The sequence below is a fragment of the Notamacropus eugenii genome, chromosome 1, assembly GCF_028372415.1.
Source record: "Notamacropus eugenii isolate mMacEug1 chromosome 1, mMacEug1.pri_v2, whole genome shotgun sequence".
Taxonomy (NCBI): domain Eukaryota; kingdom Metazoa; phylum Chordata; class Mammalia; order Diprotodontia; family Macropodidae; genus Notamacropus; species Notamacropus eugenii.
This window is the reverse complement of record NC_092872.1, coordinates 64,124,763-64,139,762: the sequence shown is the minus strand read 5'-3', so window position 1 is coordinate 64,139,762 and position 15,000 is coordinate 64,124,763. Positions and strand designations below refer to the sequence as shown.

Here is a 15,000-nt window from a genome sequence, read left to right as displayed (position 1 = left end):
AAACATATCATACTTAAGTTACTCATATCCTTATTTTTCTTGTTGCTATCATTTGAATTTTATTCAGAAACCCATATGCAATCAGTCAGGGCCAACTTATACAGTCATTGAAGTCCCCCTTTACTTCATAGCCTTCTAATATACATTCTCTGTAGATGATTTCATTGTTCTTGGCATCTAGAAAGGATTGGGGAAGGTGAAGGACCAATTGAAGATCCATCTATTTAGCTATAGGTATCAGCTTTCATAAGAACTAGGGGAGAAATAAAACTAAGAGTTGTAAATGAGATGTGTGTACAAGCTCCATTAGCAGAGAAAATGAAGATTGGTTACAGAGGCACAAAGCTACTTCAAAATTCTAAACAATGGTCCACTGGATTATAACAATTTTTCTAGAACTAAGAATACCACACAGCAAATACAGTCCAATCCTCAACATTTGTGCATTTAACTTTTGGGGCTTCAAGCATTCACATGATTTTATTAGTAACCTCATTTTCATTTTCATGTTGGTATTGAGGGCCAGGGTGGAGTGCTGTTGATAAGATCAGGAAAGACCTTTGGGGAAATTGTTCTTTGAGACTGTGCTCTATTATGGCTCTCCATGCCCCCCAGATGCTGCTGTCTCCATGAGACAAAACATGGGAACTACAGAAGACAAGGGATATGTAAAATAGATGTCCTCTAGGCTAACAGTCTTTAAAGACAATAGGACTGGCCAAATCTCTGGGACTGGAGATGAGCAGAATCTCACGTAGACTTGCAGTTTCTGTCTATAAATACCTTGACCCTCAGATCAATAAATGGGACTGGTCTATCTTTTCCCGCCTCCCGTGTCTTTTTTCTTCAACCACATCACCAAGCCATGTAGGGACGCGGGCTGTCCGCTACAATGTTGGCAACCATGCACATTCACAACTATGCAGAGTAGACAAAAAAATGAGAGGCACAGTATGTCTAGGTTTGGGGAGCAGCTGGTATCCTACCAGGTGCTTCACTGGTCTTATTCATACTACTGTTGTAAAGAGCTCTCCATTCATTTATTACATATTACATATTTATTACATATTCTTTGACTTGAAAACTCAAGTTTTGTTGTTGCAATTATGCCCCCAAAGTAGAGTGGAAGTCTTTTGGTCTCTAACATGATGTCAAGACCTCACTAGCTTTGGTGCCTTCCAACAGTAGTGACTAAAGTCCTTGGTTTTCAGAGGGCAGCCAAGGTAGAGAGGTTTATAGCAGTATAGTACAGGCCTACCTCATTTTATTGCACTTCACTTTATCATGCTTAGCAGATATTGTGTTTTTTCACAAATTGAAGATTTGTGGCAACCCTGTACTGAGTATATCTGTAGGCACCATTGTCCCAACAGCATGTGCTCACATCACGTCTCTGCGCCATATTTTGGTAATTCTCACAGTATGTCAAATTTTTTCATTATTATTATGTCTATTATGGTGATCTATGATCAGTGATCTTTGATGTTACACTGCAATTGTTTTGGGGCACCACAAACCACACCTATATAAGACAATGAATTTAACTGATAAATGTTCTGAATTCTCCACTGACAGGTTGTTCTCCTGTCTCTCTCCTTGTCCTCAGGTCTTCCATTCCCTAACATACAATAATACTGATATTAAGCCAATTAATAACCCCACAATGGTCTCTAAATGTTTGAGGGAAAAGAAGAGTCAATCAATGCAGCAAATTTCATTTCTGTCTTACATGAAGAAACTGCCATGGTCACCCCAATCTTGAACAACCACCACCCTGATCAATCAACAGTTGTCAACATCGAGGCAAGACCCTCTACCTGTAAAAAGATTATGACTTGCCAAAGGTCCAGATGACGGTTAGTATTTTTTTAGCAATAAAGTATTTTTTAATTAAGGTAAGAACACAGCTATTTTTTAAAGATAATGCTATTACACACTTAATAGACTACAGTATAGCATAAACACAATTTTTATGTGCACTGAAAACCAAAAAATTTGTGTGACTTGCTTGTGATACTCACTTTATTGCAGTGTGTGGTCTAGAACTTAACCTGCAATATTTCTATGGTATGCCTCTTAAAAGTACAATGCCCTCACACCATCATCTGACACGGTGAAAGTTAAGATTCAAGTTAAAAAATGTTTTCATTTTAAGAATTTTATTTGCTATTCAGTATTTATGGTATTGTAGTTTTCATGTATTATGAAAAATGAATATTATCTGAAATCAATGTTTTTTTAAAAATTGAGATGGTGGCATAAAAGGTCACAGAATGCATGGGAATTACTAGCAAGAAAAAAGTGTTTTGCATGATGCCAATTTTATCTTGTGTACTTTGTAGGTTATTTCAGTTACTGTGTTAGAGAAAGTGCATATTATCAGAACTAATGTTTTGTTATAAAGAAATGTATGCAGAAAAGTGCATTTTTAGCAATCTCTACCAAAAGATTATAGGTTTTTGATGGTCATGGGAACCTAACTCCCTATTTCTCATTGGTTCAATGTATCAACATTCACATTTTCTACTTTTGCACTGTTTTCTGGAAGCACTGCCACCAGAAAAATTGAGGATTACTGTATTTTCTTTGGTCCTTGTTCATTTATCAATAATTCTCTGTAACAAAATAATTATGACATTTGCAAATCACCAAAGGAAGGAATGAGGAAATGCTGAATTATTACAAAAACTGTTAAATATATTCAATAGAGTAAGGAAGTAGCAATATATTTTTAGGAAGATTAAACAATTCCTGAAATCAAAAGTATTTTCTGGTTTCCCTTCAATTAGTAATGAAATTAAATTAATCAGAATACTGATTTCCCAAGTATTCCAATTAGTCAGAGTTTTACAGTAATTTCACATAGGCAATTCTTTATGGAATAGTAATTATACAAAGAAAATTAAGTTTCCAAGTACTTACTTAAAATTTCATCTATATTTCCACTATCAAGACTTGCTATTTCAGCTGTTATTGGAGTAAAAATCCAAGTTATCTGAAAATATAAAGAAGTATAAAATTAAAAACTAATGTTCTAACATGAGGTAAATAAAAGTAAATGTGTGAAACACTTAGAAATTTTACAACTAAACTTGCTTCCATGTGAAAAGATACAAATAACCAGTAATTAATGTTTTTAAAGAATTTCAGACCTAAAGTTTCATTTGGAAGGCAAAGAAAACTGAGATACTTGTTATAAGAAGATTATTTCTTTGCTTTCCTTTTTACTTGTTTTTTTATTTTATTTTATTTTTTAAAAAAGATCAGGTCTCCTTATCTCACACAAGCTGGAACTGTGGGGGCTAATCAAAGGCCCAGATCCCATTCTGATCAGCACAGGGGTTTTCTGACAAAAGCTGATTCACCTCTTCTTAGGCAACCTAAGGTCCTTTCCACCAGAGTTCACCATATTGATTGAATGTGGACACCTAATTTGTTTTAGCCAAATGTAGCTAGGAACCCTCAGCTCAAGAGAACTGTAGGCTTCAATCTCCCTAGGAACAGGGATGACAATGTTCAGCACTATGCCTGAAGACTGCTTTGATACTTATCAAATAAATATAAAGAAGTTCTGTAAGCAGTTAGGAAAATTGAGAATGGTTTACCTGCTCAAAGGAGCTAGTCTTTTCAAGATATTCACTGCCAATTCCTTAGTTTATCACAATCCCAATTTCTGCCATATAGAGAATACTATTTATTTAACTATACCAAATTTCTTTATGATGAAAGGTCAAGGAAATACAGGCTCTTTGTTAGTTAAAGAAAACAATATTCATTAACGTTTTTCAAGTTTGAATGAATTTAAAGTAAAACTTATCCTGAATTACAAATAAAGTTATTTTAGCACTATTTTAAGATAGAGTCATTCTTTGTCAAAATGTGGTCTCAAAGCCCCTGCCAAGTCCTTACCATACAAATGGATCAATAAAGTGGGGTCGGTGAAAAGAAACTGAGATGAAAGGAAGAAAAATATTAAACATAACAAAAATTAAAATGCTTACAAACTACTCAAGTAAGATATTTGCAAAGCATTGTGTCCATCTTAGTCATATCCTTCTGGGAAATCCTTTGTACTGATTCAATTCCCAACTGTGTGACTGTAGATGGGCAAGTCTCAACTACCAAGTCTCAGTTTCTTTATCTGTAAAATATTTGATCCTTTGAAAACCCTAACCTGTTACATAATAAAATACAAACTATTATTATGAAGATATGACTGCTAAGTAAATGGTTCAGTAACACAGATGCCTTTCTGGCTGGTAAAATAGAAATAATACAGTTTTGGAATACAGGGCTTGGGTTCAAATACCAGTTTCTGATATTTACTACCTATGTGATGTCAGACAAGACACAACTACTCCAGACCTCAGTTTCCTCATCTGTATAATTGTGGAGTCACATTTTCTATAAGGTTATCTCCCAGCTCTCGTTCTATTATTCTATGTAACTGTGTTTTTCCAAAAGATAAAATACGTAATCTGAAGTCTTGAAATCCATGATTTGAATAATAATTTTTATTGCTTATAACACTTTGAGATGTAAATGGCATAATTAAAACATAATAATCAGTAATTAATGCCTTAACTCTTTATATCCCCCTTTAATAAAGCAGTAACACATTTATATAAGAATATGTATTCTCCTTGTGGAAAGAGATCATTGGTTCCAGATCATTACTAAACCCAAGTCTGTAAGTACAAAATTTTTGCCAGGAAAACGGTGCAACAAGAGCTCTAATATAGAACATGCAAATAAAATTATGAAGTGATGAGTTTATAATTAATGTTGCCGTTTAAACAATCAAACTACCATCATTACTGAAAAATCATATGGAAAACTGAAAATACATCTATGGAGAAGAAGCATGACGTAGAAGATAAAGAGAGCTGCTCATGGAATCAAGAGGATTTGGGGGGGGAGGGGAGGAGCCAAGATGGCAGAGTAGAAAGACACACATACGCTAGCTCTGAACCCACAGCCCATAAAATACCTGAAAAGAAGAACTCCCAACAAATTCTGGAGCATCAGAAGCCACAGAACAATGGAGCAGACAAGATTTCTGTTCTAGAGAGCCCTGAAAACCTGAGGCGAAAGGTCCGCCACACCGGACCCGGAGCGGAGCCCGGCCCTGCCTTGGCCACGCGGTGCCAAGGGGAGCAGATCTGAGCAGGCTTCAGGGACAGAATCTCCAGCAGCCACGCGGGTCCCTCCACCCACGGGTGACAAGGGTTGGTGAGAGGGTCTCTTTGGCTGGTTGAGAGTGGGGTGTCCCCATAACTCAGAGGGTCTCTTTGGCTGGTTGAGAGTGGGGTGTCCCCATAACTCAGGCCCCCCCAGGAGGCAGCAGCTGGGCCGCGGACAGGGGCTCCCAAAGCAGGCAGGAGCTTGGATCCATTGTTGAAGGTCTCCACATAAACCCCCTGAGGGAACTGAGCCCTGTGAGGTGGCCCTGCCCCAACCTAAGCAGCTGAACTTAATCTCACACTGAATAGCAGCCCTGCCCCTGCCCAAAGCCCTGAGGCTGGAAAGCAGCATTTGAATCTCAGATCCCAAGCTCTGGCTGGACTGATCTGGAGGCAAGGTGGGTGTGGAAAGAAAACTCAGAAGTCAAGTCACTGGCTGGGAAAATGCCCAGAAAAGGGAAAAAAAATAAGACTATAGAAGGTTACTTTCTTGGGGAACAGATATTTCCTCCCTTCCTTTCTGATGAGGAAGAACAATGCTTACCATCAGGGAAAGACACAGAAATCAAGGCTTCTGTATCCCACACATCCAAAATAAATATACCATGGGCTCAGGCCATGGAAGAGCTCAAAAAAGGATTTTGAAAATCAAGTTAGAGAGATGGAAGAAAAACTGGGAAGAGAAATGAGAGAGATGAAAGAAAAGCATGAAAAGCAGGTCAACACCTTGCTAAAGGAGACCCAAAAAAATGCTGAAGAAAATAACACCTTGAAAAATAGGCTAACTCAATTGGCAAAAGAGGTTCAAAAAGCCAATAAGGAGAAGAAAGCTTTCAAAAGCAGAATTAGCCAAACTGAAAAGGAGGTTCAAAAGCTCACTGAAGAAAATAGTTCTTTCAAACTTAGAATGGAACAGATGGAGGCTAATGACTTTATGAGAAACCAAGAAATCACAAAACAAAACCAAAAGAATGAAAAAATGGAAGATAATGTGAAATATCCCACTGGAAAAACAACTGACCTGGAAAACAGATCCAGGAGAGACAATTTAAAAATTATGGGACTACCTGAAAGCCATGATCAAAAAAAGAGCCTAGACATCATCTTTCATGAAATTATCAAGGAAAACTGCTCTGATATTCTAGAACCACAGGGCAAAATAAGTATTCAAGGAATCCACAGATCATCGCCTGAAAGAGATCCAAAAAGAGAAACTCCTAGGAACACTGTGGTCAAATTTCAGAGTTCCCTGGTCAAGGAGAAAATATTGCAAGCAGCTAGAAAGAAACAATTCAAGTACTATGGAAATACAATCAGGATAACACAAGATCTAGCAGCTTCTACATTAAGGGATAGAAGGGCCTGGAATATGATATTCCAGAAGTCAAAGGAACTAGGACTAAAACCAAGAATCACCTACCCACCAAAACTGAGTATAATACTTCAGGGGAAAAATTGGTCTTTCAATGAAATAGAGGACTTTCAAGCATTCTTGATGAAAAGACCAGAGCTGAAAAGAAAATTTGACTTTCAAACACAAGAATGAAAAGAAGCATGAAAAGGTAAACAGCAAAGAGAAGTCATAAGGGACTTACTAAAGTTGAACTGTTTACATTCCTACATGGAAAGACAATATTTGTAACTCTTGAAACTATTCAGTATCTGGGTACTGGGTGGGATTACACACATACACACACATGCACATGCACGCACACAGAGAGACAGAGTGCACAGAGTGAATTGAAGAGGATGGGATCATATCTTTAAAAAATGAAATCAAGCAGTGAGAGAGAAATATATTGGGAGGAGAAAGGGAGAAATGGAATGGGGCAAATTATCTCATAAAAGAGGCAAGCAAAAGACTTTCTAGTGGAGGGAAAAAGAAGGGAGGTGAGAGAAAAACATGAAGTTTACTCTCATCACATTCCACTAAAGGAAGGAATAAAATGCACAATCATTTTGGTATGAAAATGTATCTTACAATACAGGAAAGTGGGGGAGAAGGGGATAAGCAGGGTGGGGGGGAGGATGGAAGGGAGGGCAATGGGAGGAGGGAGCAATTAGAAGTCAACACTCTTGGGGAGGGACAGGATCAAAAGAGAGAATAGAAGCAATGGGGGACAGGATAGGATGGAGGGAAATATAGTTAGTCTTACACAACACGACTATTATGGAAGTCATTTGCAAAACTACACAGATATGGCCTATATTGAATTGCTTGCCTTCCAAAAGGAATCGGTGGGGAGGGAGGGATGAAGAGAAGTTGGAACTCAAAGTTTTAGGATCAACTGTCAAGTACTGTTCTTGCTACTAGGAAATAAGAAATACAGGTAAAGGGGTATAGAAAGTTATCTGGCCCTACAGGACAAAAAAGAAGATGGGGACAAGGGAAGGGAGGGATGATAGAAGAGAGGGCAGATTGGTGATAGGGGCAATTAGAATGCTCGGTGATTTGGGGTGGGGGGAGGGGACAAATGGGGAGAAAATTTGCAACCCAAAATTTTGTGAAAATGAGTGTTGAAAGTTAAATAAATTTTAAAAAAAAGAGGATTTGGGTGCAGGTTCTGTCTCTGACACATCTCGGTTCTGTGACCAGTAACTGAGCCCTTTAGTGCCCATGCAACTCTCTAAGACAGAGGTTTCCAAACCTTTTGGTCCCTGTACCCCTTGGCTTTCCATTAACCCTTTCATATTCTCTATTCAATATGAAAGGAAATAGAGTGTAGAGTTTAATCATGCATAGCAGAGATTTTTTTTCTATAGAAAACTATTTGATACGTAGCATTTTTGGCATGTTATAAAGTTGCCTGATGTTTAGTTCACAAATAAATTAGTGAGAAATTTTGGTTTCTGTTTTCTTTCAACCAACAGTTTTATTCTCAATGTAGTTTCTGAAACATAACCATGTATCATGTCCAATCTCCAGTCTGTTTCTTGCTTTGAATTTGACTGAGAACAGGCCTAATTTAATTCCTGATTGACAAAGATTAAGTTGTTATAAGTAGAATTAAAGCTTTAGGAGAACATTCAGTAAGAATAGGATATGATTTTTCTAAGGGTACAACAAAAAAGCTATAATTTTACTTATGAGAAATCAACTTTGAAAATCTGGTTATTGTAGAGATCATTTTCCACTGTGCTATCACTTATATGAAGTATGAATATGGAATATGAAATTGATTTCTTATACTAATCTGCTTCATGTGGTTTTGGTTAGTAGTAATTATATCTTCATTTATAGCTTTCAAGGTTTTGAGATGTACTATAATGTTTCCACTTTTTTACACCCCAACCCCATCTCCTCATTGTTCTACTGTGAATCCATAACTTTTTCCCATTAATACTATCACTGTTGGAATATTTCAATAGTTAATGTAGTTATTACCAAATATTCATATACCTTGCTGAGAAGTTTCCTATTCCCATGTGGGTATGCATGGCCCACACTGAGAGCCCCTGTTCAAGCCTGTAAGATGCAAAACAGTTGCCTACAGGCAATGAGAGCCTGAACTTCCTAATCTGTACATAGAGGAAATCACAAGTCTGGAGTCCCTCGTCCCTAAAAAAGTCTACAGTAACATAAGTAATAAACAGGTAACAAAAAAAAATCATCCTTATAAAAATAAGCCACTTAATGAATAAAGTTTTGATGAATAACTTGTTTTCCCTTACAAGACACTGCCAACTAAAACGCAATCCAACATCCAGTTGACAAGATTTGTTCAATTCCAAGTTAATTTTTTAAAAATCCAATGTCCAAAAATCTTTCTACGTCATGAGCTACCCATTTTTTACCATCACTATTAATATACAGCACAAAGGAAAATGTATTTGCTTATTTAAATTGCTAACGAGCCATACTGCCTTGATGAGATATTCAGAGCAACCTTGGGCAAAAACAAGATTCTCCAGAAAAAAAATCTTTGAATTTCAATGGCTTAATTTGTATTCTTGCTTAAAAACTACAAAGGTGCATCTTTTTTGAATGGGTGATTCTAAATTAGGGTAGTAATACAAACAGTGATGATAATGACAGCTACCACTGCACAGTGCTCACTATGTGCCAAGCACCATGCCAAGCACTTCACGGTTATCTCACCTGATTGTCACCAACGCCTGAGGAGATAGATGCTATTGTTATCTCCATTTGAGAGATGAGGAAACTGAGCCCACAGTGATCAAGTGACTCGCCTGAAATCACACACATTTTTCATGGTCTTTATATAATTTATTTGGTTCCTATCTATGCCTACCCATGGATACTTTATTTTATTTAGGCACTGATGGATTGCTTAAAAAAAAAAAAAGTTAACAATGTTAACTGCAACTCCTTAAATACTTTCATTCACTAATAACTTGAACTCAGGTCTTCCTGACTCCAGGTCTTGAGCTCTATCCACTGAGCCACCTAGTTTCACTATCAATAATTTGAGTATTTTACTTGGATCTGAAAGTCATTAAATCAAAAGTATTTTTAAAATAAAAATAAAATTTTAATAGTTTTTATAAAAGATGTTAAAGGTCAATCATTGAATGAGGAGAATAAGGAGAATGAGGAGAAAAATATTCTGTATGTTTTATTGACACTGTCATTCTACAAAATTTCTAATCCTTTTTCATGAAGATTCCACAAAGGATCAACACAATGTGATGAAGGGTTAGGTGTTTTTACATTTCATGGCAATCCACGGAGACAGACAACTATCTCCTTTTCCTATTATTTTCTTGATGATATCCCTTATGTCATTACAAAGTATGTTATCCCTGGAACTATGCTGCAATTTATCTTTTCCATTTATCAATCTGCAACTGTACAGTACTGAGGGAGAATATTTCTTTTTTTTTTTTCAAATTATTAACTTACTTATTTTTAGTTTTCAACATTCACTTCCCTAAGTTTAAATTTTCTCCCCCTACTTTCCCACCCCCTTCCCCCAGACAGCATGCAATCTGATATAGGCTCTATACATACATCCCTATTAAACACATTTTCACATTAGTCATATTTTATAGAAGAATTATAACAAATGGGAGAAACCATGAGAAAGAAAAACAAAATTAAAAAAGAAAATAGTCTGCTTCACCCTGCATTCTGACTCCATAGTTCTTTCTCTGGATATGGATGCCACTTTCCATCATGAGTCCTTTGGAATTATTTTAAGTCCTTCCATTGCTGAGAAGGGCTAAGTCTATCAAAATGAGGCCTCACACACTGTGGCTGTTTTCGTGTACAATATTCTCCTGGTTCTGCTCACTTCATTCAGCATCTGTTTATATAAGTCTTCCCAGGTTTTTCTGAAGTTCACTTGTTCATCATTTCTTATAGCACAATAGTATTCCATCACATTCACACACCACAATTTGTTCAGCCATTCCCCAATTGATAGGCATCATCCAGGAGAACATTTTTTTTTAAATTATGGGTCTTTGCACTAGTTTGGAGCATTATAAAAAACAAACAAAAAAACCCTGCACAATTCACAAGTGCAATCCATTCTGCTCTTCTTCTATTTAGTCTATGTGGTCAACTCACTGGCCACATAGATTGTCTTTACATATATTGAAGAACTAAATAAACAGAATGAATGAGAAGGTATGGATGTGTTGCAATCTGCACTAATAGAGGGAATACTCATATAAGAGAAAATAAAGAGCAATTTTTTTGAGGGATAATATGGTAGTAATTAAGGATGAAATTTTAGAAGGCCTTATTTTGCTCAAATAGAACTTGAAATGTGCTCAGGCAAAAAAGTAAGCTCAGAAAAAGATTTAAAAAACTGACATATTCTAAGTTCTATGTCATATTATAAATTACAATATTAAAAGTTTTCCCTTCTCTATCGTCTGTTCTCCACTGGCCTGAGATTCAAGACACCTGAGTCCTACTGCCAGCTGCTTGCTGTTACAGAGCTGTCTGACAACCTCTCAGAGCCAATCTCCTCCCTATAAAATTGCAAGTTTGGGCTAAATGATCTTTGTTTTTCTAACTTCCAACAGTTCTAATTTTTAGGATCAAGAAAAGATCTAGCACTGGAAGAGATCCCCCCTCCAAAGCCATCTAGCCCAACCCTCTCATTTTATAGATATGAAACCGAGGCCAGGGAGATTTAATGAAGAATTCAAGGTTTTGTAAGTGAAATAGGAACCAACTGACTCAATCATTACTCTTTCCACTATGGCATACTGGTGAGTATTTCTATTATCTCTTACATACATAGAAAGTACTAATATCAATATGTTAAACATTAGTTCTTACCATCACTTAGAAAATAGCTAGTTCAGGATGCTTCCTAGGTAAAGCAAAAGAAAAGCATACAGTTTACAGTTTCAGTACAATTTTAATTGAAAAGTACTTCAATTTGGAATCATACATAGCCAATTATATATAGATATTTATGTATATCTGTAATGGCAACACTGGAGTGTGGATAATCAAAACCAGCAGCAAATAAAAATATATATATTTCACTTGAAATGCAATATTTGGGTGGTGAGGTGGATATCAAATTTATCTTCTTAATTATGATACAGGTTATCTATTTGATATGCATTCCATAACCTGCTTAATATAGATGGGAAGAGGAAGGGAAAACAACAAAGCGGATGGGAGAAAAGTTGACCCAAAATTTAAAATTTAATGTAGACTGATCAGTCAGTCAACAAATATTTATTAAGTACCTACTATGAGAGAGATATTATGTTCATCACTGAGGATACAAAGAGAGGTCAAATACCTAAAGAAGCTTATGCCTGTTAAGCAAATTCTCTATACAGAGATTATCAACAGTTGAATTTACGGGTAAAGAGAGAGGGAAGGACAATCATATGTGATTTCATTATTTTAAATTCATTGTTTTAAATTTTAAAAGATCATCAAATATAACAGCTATTGCATAAAAAAATGTACAAAAGTATCCATTACTGTATTCAACTGTCAAGCTATTACCCAATGCTTTGCCTTATGTAGAAAAGCTATTACTCAAAAAATGCTCATATCTTTTCTACTTAAGAGTTAAGACCTATTGTAGAGGCATTCACTGACAATATCTGGAATTGGAAATGGGAAATTGGTATATGAAGTAAAAACTGAATAAAACACATTTGACTTGTTACAGAAAAATGAATGTTTCCAAATAAGAGCAAAAAAGTTAATACAAGAGTTTTTTGCCTTTTTTATGTTGCAAAGTAAATAAAAATATTAAATGGCACCTAAAAATTGTGGGAGTAGCATTCTAATAATACAAAGAATCACTGAGTTAAGATAAATACTTTGACACTGCTTCACAGAGTTGTGAAAAAAGTATTGTGCAAACATTAAAACACTTTATAAATGTGAGTTGTTAGGACTACTAGAACTACTTTGGTGGATCTGTGACTGCATAAGTATAAGTACTCCTAGCAATACACACAGAAACACTAATGCTTTTAGAGGCCTTCAAATTCCCACCTGGTCAACTAATGTCTTGTTTACATATACTCACAACGTCTTTCTTGATTCTCTTCAGCTGATAGTTTTCCTCTTCACACATACCCCCAAAACTACCTTGGACTTATTTTGTACATACTTCTTCACATGTTTTCTTCCCTAACAGAATGTAAATTCCTTGAAAATACAGACTGTTACTGTCTTTGTATCTCCAATGCTTAATAAATTTCTTGAAAGAGAATAGGTATTTTTAAAAGGCTTTTATGTGTATATGTATATGTGTGTATGCATATATGCACATATATACACCTGTGTGTAAATGTGTGCGTGTGTGTATCATTCAAGTATTTCTCTGAGAATCTGAATATATTGAATTCAGAGATTCAGTCATGTAGCCCAACCTCTCATATAATTCAGAAATCCCTTCTAAAAACATCCTGACAGATGGTCATCCAATCTGTACTAGAATATACCAAACAAATATTTATTAAGCATATACTATGTGCCAGGTACTGGAGATTCAAGGACAAAAATGAAACAATCTCTACCCTCAAGGATTTTATACTCTAGGAGGTGACAATATGTACATATATCTATACAAGAATATATATATATAATAAACAGAAGGTAATTTGGAAACGAAGGCACCAAAGGCTTCACAAAGAAAAGAGTGTTTGAACTGAGCCATGAATAAAACTAAGGCTCCTAAGAGGCAAGAGTGTAGAGTGCATTCCAAGCATAGGGGACAGCCAGTGCAAAGGTATAAAGATGGGAGATGAAATCTTGTGTTTGAAGACCATCCAGATGGACAGTTTGGCTGGAAGGTAGTGTTAAGGGAAGTCATGTGTAATAATGCTGAAGAGGAAAGCTGAAGGCAGGTTCTAAAGGGATTTAAAGGTCTAAGAGAGGAGTTTGTATTTCATACTAGAGGAAAAGGGAGCCATTGGAGTTTCTTAAGCAGAAGAAGGAATAATCAGTCAATTCCCCTACTATGTGCTAGCCACTGGAGATTCAAAGACAAAAATGAAACAGTTCTTATTCTCAAGGAGATTACATTCAATTAGGGGAAATGACATGTTAATATGTAAGTAGATTAAAAAGCTACATATTAGACACATACACACATATGCATCCATGTAATTGGGATGGTAATGGGAAGGATCATCTGGATAGATTAGGAAAGGACAAAGGGGCAAGGGATTTGGGAATCTAGGGTAATGTGTAACTGAACTGGTTAACTATAAGGTCAATATTGGGAAGAAGGAAAATGAAGCCAGGGCAAGAGTAGGGCCTGGAATGGCAGAGAAGTGTCTGAGAAGAACAGATTTGGGAGGAACAAGGAATTGAGAGAGTCAGAATGATAGGATACAGGAGGTTATTCCAGATGGAGAAATTTAAAAGTTCTTGATCATGGAGTAGAATACTTAATAATGATAATAAGATAATGATTTAACTGTCTCTGTATATGGCTAAGGTGAACTAGAGATAAAAATCATGGAAGGTGAGAAGGTCGATGAAATGGGAAAGTGGGTGTTTGAAGGAATCATCCCAACACAGACTTAGAGTTTGAAGGAACCTCAGAGACTACTGAGTTCAGCTCCCTCATTTGACAGCTGAAGGAACTGGAATACAAAAAAGGTTAAGTAATCTGCCCAAGGTCACACAGGTTGTAAGTGGGAGAGCCTTCTGACACCAAATCAATCCACAGCGCTTTTCACTGAATATCAATCTAAACCCACATTTTACAGATGAGGTCACATCTAAGTGACCTCATCTAAACATCTAAGGTGAAATTCAAATTCAGTTCTTCCTAATTCCAAGAATGCCCTATGCGCAACACCATGCCAACTCTCAACATCAAACTGTATGCTTGTAGTCCCATCACATAACTTAAGGGAAGGGATGGGGTGCAAAGGATGATTGTGGGTCATAGAGAATGACCTAGTGGACAACAGATAACTGTTATCAGGACAGAGACAGGATAATATAGTATGGACAGCATGATCCTTAAAGGAAGAGAAGTCAAGTGATGGTAATAGAGGGAGAATATAGAAGTGTCAATGGAGAACAAAGAATGTACCTATTCCTCCTTCTGTAACAGTGTGAATTTAAATGACAAAGACTGAAAGGACCTTAATATTCATATCTGTCAACCTCTTACTCAACATAGGAATCCTCTCTAAAGCAACCTGACAGATGATCATCCAACTTATACTTGAAAATAACTAGTGAAGAAGAGCACTCACAGCTGTCCAGTTCTGGACCGCTATAATAGTTGCAAACATCTTTTTATTGGACTGAAATCTGCCTCCCTACAACTTCTGCCCAAAGCTCTAAGTTCAGTCCTATGGGGCTACAAAGATAATCTGAATCCCTCCTTCTATCTGACAA

The 15,000-nt window shown here is 36.4% G+C and overlaps 1 protein-coding gene across 2 annotated transcripts in view; it reads right to left on the bottom strand.

Moving 5' to 3' along the window:
* Window positions 1-15,000, bottom strand: part of ERP44 (endoplasmic reticulum protein 44) — a 130,519-nt gene that overhangs the window by 72,974 nt on the left and 42,545 nt on the right. For both annotated transcript variants that reach the window (XM_072604581.1, XM_072604588.1), the window contains exon 2: window positions 2,923-2,995. In XM_072604581.1, the coding sequence (XP_072460682.1) occupies window positions 2,923-2,995 (73 nt within the window). The remainder of the gene's footprint in view (window positions 1-2,922; window positions 2,996-15,000) is intronic.